We start from the raw sequence: 22,070 nt of genomic DNA on the forward strand, positions 1-22,070 counted from the left end.
AAAAGGAAAAAAATGTCTTCTTGTAATCAACTTGACTTGACCCAGCTGCGCAAGAACGCAGCTGAGCTGATGTGTCGTCGCCTCATCTTGCACATTTAGACAACAAGAGGACAACGTGAAACACATGATTCCATGTGAGTGGTGAGAGCACCAGACTTGATTCACAATCGTATTACATCGAGCTTCTTCACGTTTGTGAATGGACATTTTTCTTTTCAAGTCTTTTACCTTTCACGTTGTTCGGCTCAGTAAAGTCTTGTGTGAATTCGGCATGGTTGATTTCCATCAAAGAAATCGTCAACATCTTTGAAAAGGTACATTTTCAAATGATTGCATCTGTCTTGATGACGTGAATTAAATTGCTTTTGATGATGGATTGTGCTGATTAAATTGAAAAATCAGATTAATTTTTTTTATGCTTTTTTTTATCTGCAATGTTGAGTTTATGGATTTGAAGTACATACTGTTTGCAGGATACAACAGTTTATGTGAGTACAGTTACTCAGTGCAAACTGGCATACAGCATACGTGACTGAGCCAGCTCATATGATTTGACTGTTGACTTGCTAAACCCAACCAATGACTCGACTAGCTTGAAGTTCTTTTGGGAATTGTCTTGATTTGCTTGCTTTTTTGGTCACTTGGTAACTGGGGATTTTCTTACAACTTGAAGGCAAACTGAAGGGAGGGTTGCAATTTTGCCCCAAATTAGTCTTTATATGCTATTTTGATCTAACATTGCATTTGTGGGATAAGAATCAAACGGATGAATCCATCCGTTTTCATAAAAATTGAGGGTGCTGCCATGTTGAGTACCGCCCTCTGTTGTCACCTGAAATGAAAGTCACGCTGTCATTGGGCTTGCATTGCGAACGTCTTGAAACCAACCCTAGAAAACAGGTGAGCCGTGACTGTCGCAGGCAGCTTTTGTACCACACTTTGAGAACAGTGGATGCATGGTGTCCACCAATTTTTTTTTTTAATTTTATATTTTTTTTGGTCACTGTTGGGGTGAATCCTCACACCCGAAACCACTTTTCAGCAAATAAAAAAAAAAAAAAAAAAAAAAAATTGTGCTTGAATTTGCAAACCAAACTTTGTTCAAGTTGGTATTATACCTTATCAACACAACCCCAAATTGTTCAATCGCTACTGTATTCTGCAGAGAAAAATCAGTCATTGAATGTAAAGACAAACGCATCATGGCCAGCACCAGCCGTGTACATCAAAGGTCGCTGTCACGCTGATGCCTTCGACTCCACAAAAAGATGTTTGTCATAAGAGCAAACTCCTATGTGTCATGTCATCCTACCGGTCTCCTTTTTCAAAGGTTTTGCAATGAGCGGTGTCATAGATAAAACAATGAGCTGACTTGTCATGTTTTAGGCGGGTCTTAATCTGCATGTTGTTGGTCAAAGCATTAGTCATCGATTTGAACAAGCAAGCCTACTCAAATGTATTATATTTAAATATTTTTCTACCTAATAGTGCTGATGTCATAGGGGTTATTTCTGGTACTATACAGTAGATAATGTTTTGTTTGACTGTTAGCTTTTCAAATTAAGAGTAAATAGTAATTTTAATACATTGAAAGATTTTTTTTTTTCCCCTCCCCCTTGTTTTTGTGGTAGACTCATTGATGGTATCTTTCAACGGTTTTATTTTTCCTGCGGTGGGGGGGGGTTGCCAATTATATGCAGATTTTCACTACTCACCTAATCCCTATTCTCTGCAAATAAGGGGGTCCATTGTATTGACTCATGGGCAAGCGGCTCACAAGGTTGATGATGATTTGCTGTTATTTATTTCCAGGGGTCAAAGGTGACGCCCCAACCTAATGTGACAAGTGAAAAGTTTCCTCTCAATTGCAACCATGAATCCTTGCTCAAACTCGCCCGATCCCGGGTTGCCGCCAAGCCCGGCCCCGGTGGTCCCGACGTTCGGCCAGCGTTCCCCGGCATCTCCTCAGCTTGGCCCAGTTTCCAACTCGACTCCGACCGTGCCGAGTCCGCTTGCCCCGCCGCCATCGTACCAAGTGTGCGTCAGCGTTCCGTCGCCTGGCCTGCGCCCATCCCCGCCGCCCGAGGATGCCGCCCCAGATTTGGAGTGCTGGGTGTGCTACAGCCACTTCAACAACGTCTTCCGCTGCCCCAAGATGCTGGAGTGCAAGCACACTTTCTGCCTGGAGTGTCTGGCCCGCATCAACGTCAAGTCGGCGCAGCCCGCTGCCATCCGCTGCCCGCTGTGTCGCCGCATGACTCCGCTGCCCACCCTGGGCCTGCCCCAGCTTGCTACCGATGCAGACGTGCTGGCGTCCCTGCCGCCCGCCATGCAACGCGTCTACAGTGTTCGCTTCCAGCGCAGCAGGGGCAAGCTGCAGATCAAGAGGTGAGTGGGGCTTAAAGAAAATACTCATCCTGATTAGGGATGAATGATTTTGGAAAATATTCTAATTGATTTTTTAAAATCTATATTGTGATTTAGGCGGCACGGTGAGCGACTGGTTAGCACGTCCGCCTCACAGTTCAGAGGTCGTGGGTTCGATCCCGGCCCCGGCCTCCCTGTGGAGTTTGCATGTTCTCCCCGTGCCTGCGTGGGTTTTCTCCGGGAACTCCTCCCACATTCCAAAAACATGCTTGGTAGGTTGATTGGACACTCTAAATTGCCCCTAGGTGTGATTGTGAGTGCGGATGTTTGTCTTTGTGTGCCCTGCGATTGGCTGGCAACCAATTCAGGGTGTCCCCCGCCTACTGCCCGAAGACAGCTGGGATGGGCTCCAGCACGCCCCGCGACCCTTGTGAGGATAAGCAGTATGGATCATGCATATTGCGATTTAAAACTTTTTTATTTTTATTTTTTTATTTTATTTATTTTTTTTTAAACATAAATCTATTACAACAAATGAGGTTTTATCATACATGTGTTTTGGAATAGTCTTGCGTGTTCATACTAAAATAAATTCAAATGAACAATGTATTGATATTCAATTAAGACTTTTAAACTTTGACTTGGAGTCTTTTAAGAGTTCATTACTACACCTTCACAAACTACTAGTGTTGCATTAACATAATTCATTAACCAGATTACAACAAAATTCGCACCGGTGATGGGATACTGGAATTGCAGCCATTTGAGAATGACATTCTCCTACACCCTGATTTGAATTTGATTAATTGTTCTGAGATTGAAAAGTAACTCCCTATCTTCAACTTTTTTTGAGAACCACTGCTTTAAAATGAAAATTAAACCTCACACTAAATGCTGGCTGAAGTAGAAGACGAGACAACTGAAACTGTACTGCGCATGCGATGGAAACGTCACATGACAGGAAGTTTACAAGATTCCGCCTCCTGTCTTTTCACAAGGTTATCGCAAGGTCAGCGGCAGTGCACCGTAAGGTCACTGGATGTGGGTCTCCCTAGCCCCCCCTTCCGGAATGTTGGCAGATCAGGCGGCGTGGGCGAGGCCTTGTTTAGATTGACAGGCCGGCTGCTATGTCGAGCTTTGCTCCTTACGCTGGTGCTCACCGTGACCATCGTGCTCACCGGCATCGTCATCTTCCTGCTTACGTACAACCCCGAACAGCTTTAGAGGCTTGCGGCCGGGATGCTCCGGCACCGTTCCCATGGTAACCGAAATGTGCAGTCTGTCTGTGCTTGGTAACTTGTCTGTGGCAACCAGCATATTGACTTGTGAAGATTCTCTATCTCCATGGCGACAACGATGCTGAATCACTTGTCTTCGTGGTGCTAAAGACACTCCATCACATTTTTCATGGTGACCAAGATGTTGAGGTTATCTCCATGCCTTGCTGAGTAACTAACTGTATCTCCATGGCACCTAAGAGGTTTTACTATTGTCTTTATAGCAACCAATTTGCTGAGTAATTACTGTTGCCATGTTGATAAGGATGCCTCCATGCCGACTAAGAATCTTTAATCATTGTCTCCATCGTAACTAGGATGCTGAGTCACTAATCTCCATTGTGACCAAGATGCTCAGTCATTGTCGCCATGGCAACCAGCATGCTGGGTCACTGCAGTTGTCATGGCAATCAGGTTGCAGACTCTGGCTCACGTTTTAGTCAGTCTCCACGGTAACTAGGATCCGGAGTGACTTGTTTCCATGGCGACAAGGATGCTCTCACTACAATCTATATGGCAACTAAGATGCTGAGTCCTGTTGTCTGATACAGCTGCTCAGTCACTACTTCCATGACGACCAAGATACTGACACTGTCTCCATGGTGACTAGGATGCTGAGTAACTTGTTTCTATGGCAACCAAGATGCTGACTTTCTGACGTCTCCATGGTGGGCACTAAGATGCTGATTCAATGGTGTCATCCAACCCGACCAGGATGCTTCGTAGTGCTGATTAAGACACACCTGCAAAGGTCATAAGCAGCTAATGGTGCCTTAACTTCTGCGTGGACATTTGAAGATTGTGAGCAATGCCGACATGTCTGAATTGGTTTAAAAATATTGTTTTTGTGTGATGTCATATTTTAGGCTTTTTACTGTGTAATAGCAAAATATTTAACATTTTTTAGTAATATGTACATCTTTTCCCCCTGTTTAAACTTGAATAAATGTATTTTGAATGAGTCTTTGCTTCACCCTTCTCTTTGACTTGTGAAGCCATCCAACGTGCAGCAGGTGGTGACATTGTAGCACTAACAAAAAACTTGAACACAAAGAAAGCAAGCTACATGCATTAAGTCTCTTTAACAGCTAGTCTACAAGCGGCCATGTTTTTTTGTGTAGTACAACTTTTGCTCAGACCAACCATCAGGGGATGGAAAAATGCTTTCATGTCAGAACTGAACTCATAGAAGGCCAGCGTTCTGACCTTGTGAGTACAAATATGGTTTGAAGTTCCTTTGCAAATATAGTTTGGGCCATCACTAGTCATTCTGAAGGCACTGGGCAGATTATGACATGGCAACAAAGGGCGAAATCTGATTGGACAAAAAAGAAAAAGTGTTTGAATGCAATGGGAAAAGGAGGCTCAAACTGAGTTTTGATCCACTCTGCAAAGCATCATGGGAAACTGATATGAAGTGTGTGTGTGAACTGTGGTGTCAGGGTTCACCCCTCCCCCTGGTCATATACCTCACCCCGATGTAGTTCACGGGAGGTTAACAGGAGTGATAAATGGTTGCCATGGAGACAGCGAGTTTGGTGCAGTGACATGTACACCGATCAACATACACACCCATAACACACACTATGGTTGAGGACTTGTGCATGCTTGCTTGTCAGTTGATTGTACGCACAAACAGTCATACTGTATGTGGACGGTCGTAGTGTCTGGAGTCGTTTCTGCACGTTCCATAGCAGCAGTGTTTACTCGGCATGTTTACTCGGCAGAAAACAAGCAGTGCTAACAGGAGTCATCTGAGAGCGTGCTTCTATGTTGACCCTCTTCAGGTTAACGATGTGACGTCACGTGGTCTAAAATTAGCACTCGTGCGGCACGCTATTAGGACCCGTTAGCTGACCAAAAACATACCTGATGTAAAATACACGAATCAAGCAGCAAACTTACCTGCATCACACAAAACATTCGTCAGGTTAGAGACGATTACCTAGAGGGGTGAAAATCCACTTCCGCTTATGCTTCATCTGTCGGACCGGTCCGTCTAACAGTCTATGACTGTCGCCCGTTTTGTAGGCGATAAACGGCAGTGGAAGTTTGTCAAAGTTGGTAGACTGAAACGCTAACAGAAGCCCGTTGAAAATGATAGGAGGACCGGCCTTTAGGCAATTACTATTTGGTCCGGCCGTACAAAAAGGCGGCTAGACGGAAGACGATAAAGGGACCGTGAAATTTGAGTAAAATGCCCACCTCTGGTTGTTCATCTGTGTACCCTGCAATTGGCTGGCAACCAGTTCCGGGTGTATCCCACGACCTTCGTGAGGATAAGCAGCATGTTTCCTAAACACCAAAGAAAATGGGGGGCGGGGGGGGGGGGGGTGGGGGGGGGGGTCGCTGTTTCTCAAGATGGTTGTTTTCATTCAAGGAGCATCCATGCATAACAGTCTACCTATTTTGCATAAATGAAATCTGTGATTTCTACGTGTCGTTTTACAAAATTAAAATTAGACAAGTTCGTTACTTTGAATTCAATTCAAAATCTTAATTCGACATATGCACATATAACAATATACAGTTTGTGTGAGTGTGTACATGCATGTGTGTGCACGCGCGTGTGTATTCGAGCATGTCTAAGTGCATGTGTGTGTACGCGTGCGTGTTCCAATGTGTGCGTGTCACTTAAAAGTTTGAAGTGTCCTGACCGCTAAGCTACGCCCACCACAAAAATGTGGCCTCAGGCTGCCACTCTGCTGATTTCCTGTCTGCTCTGCGTGTGTGTGAAGAGGGTGTTTGCACTTCCAAGGCGTACAATGAATAGGAATGAAACGATCATTATAGCATTTGTGTCTGCACAAAATATGTCTTTGATGCGATTAAAACACAGAGTGAGGCATCGTGTGGGAGCTCTTAGTGGTTGGAAGACCAGGGCGTCGATGTTCTCAGTGTTGGAATGGAACAAACACGCCACCTAAGAATAAAAAATGTTGCCTTCAATTGAATTGCAATACAAGTGTTTACACACCTGCAGCCTGTGTGGACTTATTTTTACAAGGGCTGCATACTTTAACCGACGCACGCAACAGGGAAAGAAGACAAGGAATGGAAAAGTGCGAAGTACACTAGGAAAGGAAACAAAACGTACAAAAGTTAGACACTACTGAGAAAGGAAGGATGGAGACAAGGAGAGGTGACAAAGACGAGAAAAGATGAGAAGGAGCATAGGAATTGAGGAACACGTTGCAGAGGAATGGAGAAGACAAGGAGAGGAGACAAAGTAGTCCAGGAAAGGAAATGAGATGGAAATGAAGCCGTGGCAGACATTGCTGATTAAGGAAGGAAGGGGAAACAAGGAGATGGGGAAAGGAAACGTGGAATTAAAGTGCAAGCGAGGCAAGAAAAGGAAGCCAGGGAAAGCAGCGGTGTAAAAGAGATGAGGAAGGAACTCAAGAGAGGAAAAAAGGAAGGAAGGAGACAAAGAAAGTCACGGAAAAGCAACGCAGTAAGAAATGAAGCCATGGCACATGTTGCTGAGTAAGGAATAAAGAGGAAACAAGGACCTGTAACGAGATTACGATGAGACAAGGAATGGAGGCAAGATTAAGAACTGGTGAGGCGAGTTGCCATGAAAAGGAAACAAGGCCTGAAAAAACTAAGAGGTAAAAGAAAATGAAGCGATAGTCCAGGTAAGGAAGGAGTACAGTCAACAAAAGGAAACGAGTGGAGCCAAGAGGAGGCAACAAGGACAATGAGATAAGGTGTCATTGTGATAAGGAGTCAAGTGAAGGAACTAAGGAAGAACTAGGAGTCAAGGAAAGAAAGCAAGACAAAGAGTGGATGAGGAAATGAGTCAAAAAATCGTAAAGAATCAGACTCAAAGAAAGGAAATACGAAGAGGAGATATGGGAAGTAGTCAAGACAAGCAAACAAGGAAGGAAAGGAGATGGTGACGAGAGTCAAAAGGAGGAATTGGAATCAAGGAAAGGAAACAAGACCAAGAGGAGATGATGAAAAGGAGTCAGGCAATAAATACATTTGACTTGACTTGACTTGACTTGACCAGGCAACAGAAGCAAGGAATAGGAGTCAATGGAAGGAGATAAGTAAATGAAGTCTTGCAGAGCTTGCGTGCGTCTAAAAATAACTTCAAGCCACAACAACAAAAATGAAGCCAGTGGCCTGAGGCGAGCAGACCACACCCACACGGCGCATATTTAAGCAGCCGGTGTGCCGGTGACAAGAAAGAAGCAGAAGATCGACATGACTTCCTGTTCCTCCTGCAGAGTACTTCCTGTACTTCGGCCACCACGCCGCCGATGCCGAGTCTTGTACCCGCCATCTCGATGCAGGCGCTGGACCCCGAAGGAAGACCCAGACCAGGCCTTACGCTGGGTCCGCCTCCTCGGAGCATTGCTCTTCATGCAGATCTTCAGCGAGGATTCGGGTCCAGGTGAGAAGGTGCTAGTCTTGTCCAAATCGAACACTCTAGTCTTGACAGAAGTTTCTAGTCTTAAGAGAAGGCTGGAGTCCCAAAAGACAGTTTTAGTCCAGACAGAAGATTCTAGGTTGTAGTCCAAAGGCAAGGTTATCTTCCTGTGAGAGGGTTCAAGTGCTGAAAGCAAATTTCTAGTCCGAATGGACAAGGTTAGTCCTTAAAGAGAAGTCCTAAGCAAAGATCTAGTTCAAAGAGAATGTTTTAGTCCAGGAGAGAATATTTTAGTTCTGAGAAAAGTCACAGAAAAGCTTTTATTCCCAAGATATGGGTTCAAGTCCTGAGAAATGGTTTTAGTACTAAAAGGGAAGGTTGTAATTCCCAAGTCAAAGTGGTAGTCCAAAGAGGCTTTAATCCCCAGGGCAGGTCCTAGTCCTGAGGGAAGCTTCTAGTTCAGAGGTTTCAATCCCTAGTGAAGGCTCTAGTCTTGAGTCAAGATTCTAGTCCCAAGAGATGGGTGGAGTCCCAAGTTAAGGCTCTATTCTTGAGAGGGTTTTTTTTCCTTTTGAGAGAACTCCCAGGAGAAGGTCCCAGTCCCAAAAGATTGGTATAATGCCATATGTCAAAGTCTAGCCCCGAGAGAAGGTTGTATTCCTGTTAGGAATCTAATCCTCAGCAAATGTTCTAGCCAAGGGAAAGGTTCTCATCCCAAGAAAAGGTAATAGTCCCAAGAGAGTGGTTTTCATAGAGAAGGTAGGCATTTAGAGAGAAGTTTCTAGTCCCAGGGGAAGGTGTAGTGGAGTTAACAGTGAGCATTAGCAGTCTGTGTCTGACATCATCCTTTGTTGACTCCCTGAAGATGTGACGAGCACTCACGAAGATGAAGGCGACCAACCCGCGACGTGTGATCACGATTTGAGCCAGGAGCAGCCATGGAGGGTCCGGGCAGTGGCTGAAGCTTCGGAACCACCGGTGGACCATCTGGTCAGCTGACCCCACTGAAGGAGGCAGACCCTCTGACATAAATTTCCTGTTCCAAAACATTTCCATAATGTAACATATGTAAATATGCCATGACCATATTTGTACACATCTTTGCAATAAATGTCATTTGTATTTAAGCATCTGAATTTTTGCCTAAATTGGTCTCTTTTTAACCAAAATGGCAGATTCCCCTTTGTTTTACAATATGGCTTCTTGAGGCTTTTTTTGTGGGTCGACTCATGATGGACGCCTGCCAAATGCACCTTTGCCAAATTAAACTGGACTCGGGGACTGAATTTTCAAATTGAAAACCTAGGGGGTAAGGATCCTTGGAAATTAGCTCTAAAATGGCCACTTTGATTCAAAATGGCAAACTTCCTGTTAGACGTTTTTAAAGGGCTACTCATCATAGACATTGCTATTACAGCTAAACTTTCTTTTGAGGGCTGAATTTTCAACCAATCTTGGTGGTTAGGGTGAGGTCAAATTTTCCTCAAAATGGCTTCTTTAAACTCACGGTACACTTCCTGTGTCCTTTCTGGCAGGGCTTCTTGAGCCTCTTCTTGGGTCTACTCACAGTAGACATCCCCTTCAAATTTCATGCTGTGAAGTCAAAATGGTTTCAAGGGCTGGATTTTCAAAGCATTCCAGGAGGAGCCAGGGTTCAATTTTTGGCCCAAGTATAATAGCATGAGCTGTTCCGAATATTAAGAGCCTGCGGTGGTGTTAACCAAGGTCACCAAAGTGTTTTTGAACTTCCATTAAACATGAACTTGAATGTGATGATACTGTATGATGTGGACCAAATCCAGCTGGATTGAAAAAGAAACAAAATTGGCGCGGCCTGAAACCGCCAGCTATGTGTGTGAGAGGCATGAAGTAATCACTGCTTCGCCCACACACACACACAAATATGTGCGCGCCTGGTAGGTGACCTCCCCGTATCACACAATGACATCATCACAGTTCAAAGGTCGCAGTTTTGATCATGCCCCGAGGCATTTTTTTGAGTGCCTCGACCTGTTTTGTTTTTCTGTGTGAAATGTGCCAACACGGAATGTAGAAACAGGAGTAGTGTGTAAGGGAGTGGCCTTTTTCAGCTGGCCTATCAGAAGCACTGACCTAAATTTACAACCTAAATTGTAGTATTTGCTCCATGAAATTGTATGAATGCATTTCCAGCAGTCTATTCTCTTCATTTGGTAGCATTTGCATTGGCTGCGCTGCTTCCAGTAGTCAATGTTCCATTTTTTTTTTTTTTTTTTGTCCAATCACATTCCAGCCCTTTGTGTGTTGCCATGTCAATCTAATCTGATGTCAGCATTTTCCCTTCCTCTAATTGATTGGTCTAAGCAAGCCAAGTTCAACAAGCAAAACACATCTTTAGGGATCTGCACACATGAATTAATATATTTGCTTATCAATCAATCAATCACATTTTATTTATATAGCACTTTTCATACATAAAAATGCAACTCAAAGTGCTTTAAAACATTCAAAGCAAAACATAGAATTATCTTCAATCAAAAGAAAAGATAAATTATTTAAAAGTTGTTGAAAGCCAAACTAAAAAGGTGTGTCTTGAGCTTCCTCTTAAAAATATCAACAGTCTCTTATGAGTATCTCTGGTAGGTATGTATTTTAAGTTTTTGTCATATTGATTGTGAACCGCTCCAAATGATGTGCAGTGGATATAAAATGTCCACACATCCCTGTTCAAATTACAGCTGAGATGAAGATATACAATTTCAAACCTTTTTTTTTTTTCTCCACAATTGTGACCTATAACCTGTACAACTCGAGGGAAAACAATTGGAAGCTTTTCAATCGGAGCAGTAAAACAAAACTGAGATAATGACGTTGCACAGTTGTGCACACCTTATAACTGGTTGCTGTCTTGAGAATGAACAAATTCCGTTTAAACTCATGTTAAATGGGATTTAACACAAACCTGCTGCTATTTGAAGTGCCTCTGAATAACACCAAGGAAACTTCAGCTGTTCTAGTAGGCTATTCCTGACACATATTCAAACACACCAATCCAAAATGAATACACTTGCAAGGAGCAATTATGTTTTATATATTTGCATAAAGACCGCACGGCACGGTGGACGACTGGTTAGCACGTCCGACGACTGGTTAGCACGTCCGCCTCACAGTTCAGAAGTCGCGGGTTCGATCCCGGCTCCGGCCTCCCTGTGTGGAGTTTGCATGTTCTCCCCGTGCCTGCGTGGGTTTTCTCCGGGAACTCTGGTTTCCAAAAACATGCTTGGTAGGGTAATTGGACACCCTAAATTGCCCTTAGGTCTGATTGTGAGTGCGGATGTTTGTTTGTCTCTGTGTGCCCTGCGATTGGCAACCACGATGACAGCTGGGATAGGCTCCAGCACGCCCGCGACTGTGAGGACAAGCGGTATAGATAATGGAAGGATGGATTTGCATAATATTGTGGTGGTGAATGCCATTACGCAGCTGTCGCGTAACATAGGCTATTCATAGTCGGCTTGTTGTAGTCATTTACATCTGTCAATCACACGGCCACATGTTTATTATTATCATTATGTTATTATCATCATCATGTTATTTTTATTCCTGCTTCTATTTTAAGTGCCAGTCAATCAACGCTTGCAAATGGGGGTTTCTCCAACTTTTCATTCAATGTTTCTCCTTTCCGTGAAAAGTCAACACATCCTCCATTTTCGTACAACTTACCTCTAGACACGCTTCAACTAACCTAAAAAGGAAACTGTCACGACAAGGAAATTCACACACAAAGAGGATTTCACCTGATCCTTTGATCAAGAGGGTAGTGTGCTAAGTACGTACACCATTGTGCCGTAATGGGCTGAAATCCAGTTGCACTCAAGTCCCAGGACCTGGGACAACATGTAAACCCTGCAAAGAAAGGGTCCGCAAGTCCACATTTGAACTGGAATTTTTGGTCCTGGGTCTGGATTTGAGCCAGGAACCTTTTATGGCTTGGCAGATATGCTAACGACATACTTCACATGCCGTCCCGAGACAAAATTCACTTCAACTCAAGTCTCTAGTCCTGAGGCGACATGCCATGAACTCAAGTCTTAAGTCTCTGAACAAAATGCAAAACTCACACACAAAGGGTCTATGAGTACAGATTCAAACCTGGACCTTTCGATCCTGACTCCAGACAGGAACACGGAACCTTTTTACTGCGAGGCAGACATGATAAACAAATGCTCCACCATTCCACAACAAGCAGAACTCCAGTTACAGGACAACATGCAAACCCCGCACAGAAAGGATCCCCAAGTCCAGATTTGAAACTGGAACTTTTGATCCTGGACTCACTTTCAAACCCAGAATGTTAGACTGCGAGCCAGACATATCAACCACATGTCTACCCACATACTAAGATATTTCCACAGATTTTTGAAAATCCTTGCATGCCAGAATATAATTCCTGTTGAGTTATGATCCCCGTTGAGCGTTAGCACTGGAGAAAAAACGGTGACGAGCCAATCACAAATCCAGCGGGCTTTCCACAGGTCAAAGTGAGTCCAGCTGAATTTCCAGGAAAGGAAGTGACCTCACGCATGACTAGCGCTTTGTGTGTGCTTGTGGTGTTATTGTCTGGGAGCGGAAGTAAGCAGCATCAGTTCTGCCCACAGCCGGCTTGAAAGTGTGGGTGGACTCCTATGTGGGGGGGATTACTCAGACTGGCCCCCTTTCCACTGGACCAATCAGAACAAGGCAAAGAAGAAACAAAAGCACCACTGAAGCATTAATGAGTCCACATTTAACTCTTTCATGGACTTCAACACACTGCACTGACAGTGTTTGAAGGAGAAATATGGGATTCTTGTCAACATTTACGATGCTGTATACATCACTGGCATCAGGCCAAAACCTTGTAAGTCACATTTTGGTGAATTTCATATTTTTGCAAAAATCTATACTATTGATCAGTCCACATTGGCCGATCTAACGTGTTGAAAATGGCTTGCTCTCTTTCATGATGCAAGGCTCATGGTTGAACAAGCTTGCAATTTCTGGGGTCTCCTGAAAAGTGACACATTTGGAGGTAAGGTGTTGGCCCGATGCCAGCTATATATACATTCGTGTATATAGTGGTGGGCGATATGGCAGAAATATCAAGATTTTAGAAAAATAAAATTACGATCATTATTTCATCATGATTCTTTTTTTACATAGTTTATTTAGACTAATTTGCACATTTTTGACCATTTTCCTCACGTGAAACATATACAACATATTTAAAACGTATATAAAATCCTAAAAGAAAAAAAAAGACATTTTAAGCTCAGATTTCTGACCAGGTTTTAATTTGAATAGTGCCAAAATGGTAACATAACGTAAACATAAAAACACAGCTCGTAACGCGGGTCTAGTACTTTGAAGAGTCTTTTAAAGCCCTCGTTTTCCACTGTTTTAACGGGAATGGTGTCTTTAGCAAGGTAATAGTTCACTGCCTCAGTTACTTCTTTACACTGCTTGCTTGTTTTTTCATATAGAGTGCCCTTGTTGAATGACTGTGTTACCGTGGGTTGTGTTAGCTTGGTGCTCTGGCTACCATGTGTCTGATCTCCGTTTGCTTTGGCTGTCGGCACAGTTTTTTGGGTGCTGTCTCCGCAAGTGATTAAACAGGTTTGTCGTGTTGCCATCTGACATCCGAACCGAGTCTGTGCAAAATGTGAAAATAACCGGTTCGCGCTTTCTCCTCCGAGGAAAAGCCAAACCAAAACAACACTGTGGATGTGGAGTTTCTTTTCGGGACCAACTCTGCTTCGTGGTGACTTTCCGCTATAGTCTCCTGTCCTCCAAACAGGGAGGCGGGGAGTGTCACGTACCGTGCACTGTGCGTGCTGTGATTGGTTGGTCGGCCTTGAGCCGCCATAGAGCTAAACTGTATGGAATGTGCCCTGTAGACGATATTTCGGCTTTATGAGATTATCAACACGTTAAAGTCCTTAACGATCTAATATTGTCATATCGCCCACTCCTAGGTGTGTATATAGATAGATTGATAGACAGACAAACAGACAGACATGACCACTTTAGCCTATTTTCCGGTCTGTCATCCATCTGCGACATCCACGACCTGGGCACCCTTCCGTCACCATCCCTCCATCCTTATTCATAAAAATAATCGTCCTTTGTCCCTGTCCGTCCTTGTCCTTTTAAAGCGCTTCTGTCCTTACATTTCATCAGTCCATCCCACACAAAAAAAAAAACATGCATGCATGACGCCGTGGGAGAGACGTGAACAGCAGAGGTTTCATAATTCATAAACATTATTTAAAGCTCAGTAACTGGCTAATTCTATCATTACTAACTGTTTAACCAAAATAGCATTTAGCTACCAACCCACCACCGTCGGTCACCAGACTACGCAGCCCGCCAGGGGACATCTTGAGAATATTTAAGATTGTGTTATAACGCAATACTATATTGCATTTTATAGCAAAACCTTTGTGTTATAACGCAACAAGCTTTCAGTTTGTATTGCGTTGTTTCACAAAATATTTACTGTAAGTAACACAATGTTATTTTAGGAAGACAACAAAAGACTTCCACTTCCGGGTCGTAGCTTTAAGTGTATGGCGGCGCTGGCAGAGATCTTTACATTCTCGAGACGTCCCAGACAAGGACATACTTCGCATGTAAAGGCATTAGGTATGTAATAAATGTTAACAGTTAGTCAACGAAACAACATTGATATCCACCTTTTTCCTCATCAGTGAAATGGGTGTCCTGCGGCTTAATCCATAGTATTACATGTGTTGAACCACTAGAGGGCAGACTATGCCTGTGAGTACAATGTTACTGCAGGGAACGCACATGAAAATAAAAAAAAGAAAGTGTTGTGCAGGCAGTTAAAGGCGGCTCCGCGGTATCGCAGAAGAGAACAGTGGTCTTTCTTTTTAAAGAACCCAACACAACACATCAGTCGGTACTTGAGCAGGTTAGGAACGATTACAGGGATGGACAAAAACCCACTTCCGTCCTTGCTTAGTCCGTCCTTTTTAAAAAACGTTTCATCCTTCGTCCCAAAAATGGGCCTCCTACTATCCACCTTTAATGACAGGGACGGAGGATGAATATTTTTAGGAATAAGGATGGAGGGACAATGACGGAAAGGTGCCCAGGTAACAGACGGGCGATGGACCGGCAAAATCGGTTAAATGTTTCTTTGAGTTTAATTAACTTGAATAGTTTGGGCTTTGGAGAGCTTTGACATCATGTTGCTAAACATGACAAAAGCTCCAGCCACGCCATATTAAATTGAATGGAATTGCTCCACTTGAAACTGTACTGCACTTGAATCGTATCGTACCCCGTGTATCGCGAAACGTTATTTTGATCTCGAATAATATTTTATTGGAGGGACGCAGTATAGTTGTTTTGCTACGTTTAATCACTGCTGTTCACATGCCTCATAAAACTGGGACTAATAAAGTTTTATTGTATTCTATTCTCTGAATGTTATGTGTTTCTAAAGCTCTGTACTACCTACAATTCCTCAGCATCACATCTCTGTGATTGAGTTAGTTGCCATGGAAACCCTGACAACCATGTAGAGAGGAAAAGGAATTGCTCACAAACAGGAAGCAGTTCAAGTCTGGGCCCCGCCTCCACACGAAAACACGTGATCGTCCCGTGACCTACCTGCGTGTGCGTGCGACACGTGACCCGTCCATGCATGTCCTCACCTGGACGCCGCCCGGTTCGGCACGTAGGCCTGTTCCCATGGCAACTAGCCAAGACTCGGCCTATGAAAAGAGTCTTTCAACGGGTTACCGCACAGCTAGTGACCCAAATCCACGCCGCTGCTGTCGTCGTGGCAACCGGGCAGCCCTGCGGTGAGACAAAAACAAACAGTCAGCATATTTAAAAAGTTTTTTTTTTTTTAATGATCTAGTCATTTTGCGGCCTTGGAGGAGGTCAAGGCGGTTACATAATGAATGGAACAAGCTGGGTTGTGTGTCACACGAGGGATGCATTGCAGACTACTAAAACAACACCTTTTTCCCGCCATGCGAAGGCTGCTCGCTTCCAGTCAGAGCGGAAAAATCCCACACAAACGTTCAACAGTCAACACAACTTTCACTCTGAACACAAAACACACATGACCTTTATTGTTCTTTTTTGAAAATGCACAATTCATCCCCAGTTAGCAATCATTTTAATGTAGTGTTGTCGCCTTTAAAGCACAAAATATCATTTTTTTGTGGCCTAAAATTGCCTTTTCCTGAACAAATTGCAGCAAAACACATTTGTGTAGCCTTTTAACATTTTCTGATTATGATGTTTAACAGGGCCACAATATGTCACATTTACATGTGGAATCCCTCATTTGCATGTCAACAATGTTTCTGTGTCCTAATGTAACCTTCTTGGCAGCAAATAGTGTTTACATTGCAGCATGAACGATTTTGAAAAATTTTGATTATTTTTCTCCCTCAATATTGGGATTGTGCTTTGAAATGCGATTATTCCTTTTCAAGGTGATGTGTTATTTTTAATTTCATATTATTAATACTTTTTTTCAAACACAAGCAATACATTCATCTGTAGTACAATAAACAATATCACATTAAAGTGGTTATGTGTAGTCCACGTTTACAAACTATCCGGTACCTTGTCACAAACCACACGTCACCTTTGAACTCAATGATTTTTCTCGTAAAACACACACTTGCGGTTAGATGAGGTGTGATCATTACACACAGGAAACTCAGCTCCTTGCGGAGAGGCCCACTTGTTGTGGCGCACAAGCATGATCACATCTTCCATTGTGAACCGAGGTGAATCCTGGTGGGTGAATGTGTGTGTTTTTGTCAGTTTTATGTCATCAGCAGCATCAAAGTTCCTCTGGTGAAATGCTGCTCAGGTCGGGAAAACACCAGCAGCAGATATCCCACCTTGTGTTTTTACCCTCAACAAGCTGGAAGTTCAATTTGAGAGTATTGTTAACACCAACGTCAACATATTTATCACTAGTTGTTATCCACATTATAAAATAATTTTATCTTAAGTGTGTTTATTGCTATGTTACGTTGAGTCAAATGTGACTGTTATTCATCAATATGCCTACATGGTACTTATAATGATTTACAAGGATGTAGCACTGTACTACTATAGTATGGATGTCGTATTGTGATGACAAAATGACAGCAGTGATACCAAAGGTGAACTTTACAAATGATTTAAGCACGAGGAGATGTCGCTGCATTCCTGGCGTGTCTGGTCACGATCGTCTTTGAGCAACCTCAGTGCCGGTATTGTGAGAATAAGTTCATCTATTGAATACGAAAAAGGCTAATAATAAATACAAACTATACAGGGTGTTTCATAAGTCTATATGTCACTTTATGTTACCTTATATCTCTATTGACTATTGACTATATGAAAAACCAATTTATATTTCCTGAAAACTATTGGTCTTTGTTTTTTGTAGAAAAAAATTAAACACAAAAATTAAAGAAATTTATGTTTTATGACATTTTTCATAAATGTTCAATATGCGAACCCATGGTTACAAAGCATACAATGAAATGGTATTCCATTTCAAGCCAAACGCTTTGAAAATCCAATCTGAATTAAACACCTGTCCATGACTCATTCTTATCAAACTCTAAGACACAAAACACCTTCTCCTTTCCAGTGATCCGCATTATCAGTGAATAGCAATGAAATCAGAGCAAAAGTGTATGTATGTATGTATGTATATATACATACATATATATATATATATATATATATATATATATATATATATATATATATATATATATATATATATATATATATATATATATATATATATATATATGGATGGATGGATGGATGGATAGATAGAAAGTTTGAGCAAATCGAATTATGAGATATTAATGAGGAATACAGACAACAAAATAATAAAAGTTAACCCTGATTTACTTTAACCTTACTTTGTTTGAAGTTTGAACCTCAACCCTAAATAAATGATCAAATGTGTGTTTTTTCCTTCTCTGCAGTTGAGTAAGAATGTACTAGCCAGGGGGTGTGACCTGCAGTACTGTAGTGACGTAACTTTTGAGACAAACTATAAAACCCACTTTTGCTTCTCTCATCTTCACACGCATTAAGACACTAAAACAAGAAGTAACTAAACGCGAAAAGAGAACCACAGAAACAAAAGCGACCAAATGTACTCGACGAGCTCCACGATGCTTCTCTACAGACGAGAAAGTTTAGCCCGGCGCAGCAGGCAACCGGAGGTGTTCACGTTCGAGCACATCCCGACGGCAGCGAGCTCCCGGACGCCCGCCCGGCCCAAGAAGCGCTGCACCCGGGTCATGTACCCCGCCAAGGTCCGCATGTACCTGCCACCCCCAGAGAAGAACGCGGCCAAACGCTGTCTACTTCTCCTCGTCCTGGTCCTCCTGTGGCAGATCTACACCGAGGAGCCCTGCGCCGACATCCCGACCGGCAGCGCCCGCAGCTCGGACGGCTACCAGGCCTTCCCCGCCGGTGGCGATGCTTCTGCGACGGCCGTTCCCTCAAGCGTCTGCGAGGCGGAAGCTCCGGTCGACGACTGCGCCGCCGCTGGTCCAGCGGGCAACAGCTACATGGTGGCCCTGCTCGTCTACCACCGCCTGGGCGGTGAGAACTAAACCAACCCGAGTCGACGCGAAAGCAAGCCGATCGTGAAGGTGCCGAACGGGCAACGACATGCCCGCTCAGCTGTGGCTGTAGAAGCAGCTCCAGGCGCTGGCCCGTTGTCTGCCGGCGGCCCGTTGAGGCATGGAGGAGCCTGGAAGTCCAAGAAAGAACAAAAACTGTGAACATTTACCAGAAACTTGAATTTGTCATCGACTGCACTTCATAACTGACTGTTGTCTTGTCTTATTTAGTTATTTATTTTTAATTATTATTATTATTATTATTATTGTTATTTGCTATTTATTGATCAAGCACTTTGAATAAAAAAATGTAAATAATGACTTGTGTTATGCCTTTTCACTCTTTACATCCATCCTTAAAACACAAAATAAGCTTTAAATACGTTTTTATAGCCTATTAGCCTTTTTCTGAGGGGAAACATTTCCATCGTTTGGAAGAAATTCATTTTTAATGACAAAATATATAGCAGCCTCGAGTGCTATATATTCTAAATTATTAGTGACAAAATTTGTTATCCACATGGAATACTGGCCAGTGTAAGAAGAAAAAACATTATTTTATTAGCAAAATATTAGTTTTTTGTGTGTTTTCTTGAACAAATAGTCAAAATAGAACATTTATCTGGCTTTTTTGTGAGTTTGTTACATCACCCGGAATGTGTTAAAACATACGCATGAATCATTCAAACGTTTGAATACAACATAACATTTCATACAGCAACACGCTTGATTGACATCCAGCTGCCTCATCAATGTAAACACATTTAAAACATTTTTTGAAAAACATTTAAGTTCAAAATATACACCGCACATTACAATATAGCCTAATTCAAATACAATGATGAAACATTTCCCCCTGAAAGGAGCGTTTGGCCCATTTGGAGGGGGTAGTGTTGGCACACGGTGATGATGTCATCCCTCAAGTGTCTCAGCAGACATTCTTTGGATGCTGAGACGCTTGGTTGGCTTTCTCGCCCAGTCACATCTGTTGTAAAAATATTATGACATCGTTTCAGGTGACCGCTTTCGTGCTGACGTGGCAACGGTACTCACACTGTGTACTGAACTACAAATACAAATAGTGGCCACGGCAGTGAACTAAACCGGGTGTTCTTAAGACCACGCGGGGAGACTAGATGGGCATATGAGGCAGGTTGTGATTGCCGTGGATGCCCAGAGATTTATACGTTGTCAAAACATTTGCCACGGCAGTCACGGTACTGATGAGAATCCGAGTCGGTTGAGTAAAACTGGGTGCACTCAACTAAACGTGATAGTAGGAAAACTTGAAAGCAGTCCATAGCGTGATGGTAAACATGTAATATGTATCCCCTGGCATCTCATACTTGCTGCCTACAACGCTTCTGAAGCCAAGCCATGTTTAATTAACCTAGTGTCCATTGTAGTAAACCTATGTTTACTGTATAGTGATTCATGTTGAATGTTAGTGTGACGGAGAGAGGAAGTGTGTGTGTGTGAATAATTTTCTTTTTTGAAGGCTTTGGTACAAAAGATGGATTAGTGAGTACAATAGTTGCTTTCGGAAATTTTAATGTCATCAAACATTTATTGCAATATGTGCCCTCCCAAATATGTCGACGTGGACTCTAGTTTTGTTCGCCTACCTATGGGGTTTTGCATTGTATGTTGGCATTAAGCACATGACCAACGGTTTTGGCTACTTCACACCACTATGACTGTCAGGCGTGAATAATCCATGACAAAAGCCGTACGTGTTTACATTCGCAGAGCATGTGGCTTGCACGGAAACGGAAGTCCCGGTTCCTGGGAAGAGTGTTTGACGTGTTCCAGTATGTGCGTCAATGATTTGTGTTTGTGTTTCGTAGTCATTGTGAATAGATTTATGGATGCTTTGACATCACATTATGTCAGAGCAAAATATTACAAACCCCAAATCCAGCGAAGTTGAGATGTTCTATTAATGTTCAAACTGATGAACGTGATTGTTTTTTTGGCAAATATTCATTCATTTTGAATTCGATGCCTGCAACACATCCTCAAAAAATCACCTTTCCTATTAACAACACCCAATATGCCTTTGGGAACTGAGGACACTCATTGTTGGATCTTTTAGGTGGAATTATTTCGCATTCTTGACACCCTGGGCTCTCTGTTGTTATATTTTGCACTTCATAATGCACCACGCATTTTCTATGGGAGACAGGTCTGGGCTTCTGGCAGGCCAGTCAAGCAGTCGTAGTCTTGTCCTATGAAGCCAAACTGTTATGACACATGTAGAATGTATATGTTACTTCAAAATCTGTGTGTACCATCTGTGTGTACCTTTCAGTATTAATGGTGCCTTCAGATGTGCAAGCTACGCATGCCACGGACTTTAACACCCCCCATCCCATTCAATCACAGATGCTGGCTTTTGAACTTCGCGTCCATAACAGTCTGGACGGTTCTTTTGGATGGATTTTTTTGGTGGCCTAATGTAACCTCCCCCTCCCAAACAAACAGTGTTTTAATGCAAAACCTGACATTTTTTGTCTACTGTAGATTTGTGAACTCGAGTACTCTTTTAATTGCAACATTTTGCATTTGCATGTGGTTTCTGCAAAAATATCTTCTATTAAATCTTCCTCTTTGCCAAGTCTCACCTCCTCCTTCTCCTCATCATTCCAGGGGCATGAGTCATTCCTGTCGTGGGAGTGAGGAAAAGACGAGTGTAAAAGGGGAGACCTGGAAGGCGCAGGAGTTGGAGGTTCCCTGGTTGCATCAGAGCGGAACAAGTTGCGATGACACTGGAGGCCTAATCGTGAAATCCTTTAATATTTATGAAGTACCACCACCAGATTGAAGAATTAATGAAGCTGGCCTACATGCACCTGAGACCAGAAATAAATCAAAAACCAATTTGGAGGGTAGAACAGAAAAAAGACAACTCAAATGGAAAGTAAAGACTCCAAATTCATCATGGAAACTAAAAGCAAACACACCACACATTACAGTTTGAACTGACCTATTTAGTTTTATAATTGCTTTCGTGTAAATGTAACAGTTGGAGGAAATATGTTAGCATGTCAGTGGGTTAAACCTGCTGATGTGCCAAAAACATTACATAACACTATCTATGAAACAGGAAGCAAACACACATTCCAGCTTTAATTAGCACATTTACTGGTAATAACCGTTTGTATAATTAGTTTTGTGTTAAGTAGCACAGCAGGTGGAAGACATGCCAGTGTGCTAGTGTAAACCTCCTAACATGTTAGCAAAATGCTAACACAGCAATACCCATAATCCTTAGCATGAATGTGACATCACACGGTCTAAAATAGCACTTTGCGGCACGGTATTAGGACCCATTAGCTGACCAAAAACATGCCTGATGTAAAATCCACAAATGGAGCAGCAAACTTATCTGCATCA

General features: G+C 42.7%; 2 protein-coding genes and 1 long non-coding RNA gene across 5 annotated transcripts; 2 read left to right on the top strand and 1 right to left on the bottom strand.

The window, feature by feature from the left end:
- The first annotated feature begins 37 nt into the window (after nucleotides 1-37).
- On the top strand, nucleotides 38-9,149 carry LOC147147544 (RING finger protein 223-like). Of its 3 annotated transcripts, none has more exons than XM_086030711.1 (4): nucleotides 38-134; nucleotides 1,813-2,388; nucleotides 7,880-8,046; nucleotides 8,888-9,149. In XM_086030711.1, the coding sequence occupies exons 2-4, from the start codon at nucleotides 1,874-1,876 to the stop codon at nucleotides 9,019-9,021; spliced, it is 816 nt and encodes a 271-aa protein (XP_085886837.1). In that variant the 5' UTR covers nucleotides 38-134; nucleotides 1,813-1,873; the 3' UTR covers nucleotides 9,022-9,149. The 3 variants fall into 3 exon arrangements, with proteins under 3 accessions (XP_085886837.1, XP_085886835.1, XP_085886838.1); XM_086030709.1 differs by having other exon boundaries at nucleotides 81-314; XM_086030712.1 differs by lacking the exons at nucleotides 7,880-8,046; nucleotides 8,888-9,149 and adding an exon at nucleotides 3,366-4,606 and having other exon boundaries at nucleotides 81-314.
- LOC147147545 (uncharacterized) lies at nucleotides 6,104-15,845 on the bottom strand. Its single transcript, XR_015086815.1, has 3 exons — nucleotides 15,679-15,845; nucleotides 8,924-9,058; nucleotides 6,104-6,567 (listed from the first exon to the last, which is right to left on the bottom strand). It is a non-coding gene; the product is annotated as an uncharacterized LOC147147545 (long non-coding RNA).
- Nucleotides 15,846-18,112: 2,267 nt separating this feature from the next.
- On the top strand, nucleotides 18,113-18,995 carry ier3 (immediate early response 3). The gene has a single exon (XM_086031071.1). It carries the CDS (start codon nucleotides 18,198-18,200, stop codon nucleotides 18,663-18,665), a length of 468 nt encoding a protein of 155 aa, XP_085887197.1. The 5' UTR covers nucleotides 18,113-18,197; the 3' UTR covers nucleotides 18,666-18,995.
- Nucleotides 18,996-22,070: the final 3,075 nt, after the last annotated feature.

Source organism: Filicampus tigris, chromosome 5, assembly GCF_054856515.1.
Source record: "Filicampus tigris isolate MCC_2025a chromosome 5, RoL_Ftig_1.0, whole genome shotgun sequence".
Classification (NCBI taxonomy): Eukaryota; Metazoa; Chordata; class Actinopteri; order Syngnathiformes; family Syngnathidae; genus Filicampus; species Filicampus tigris.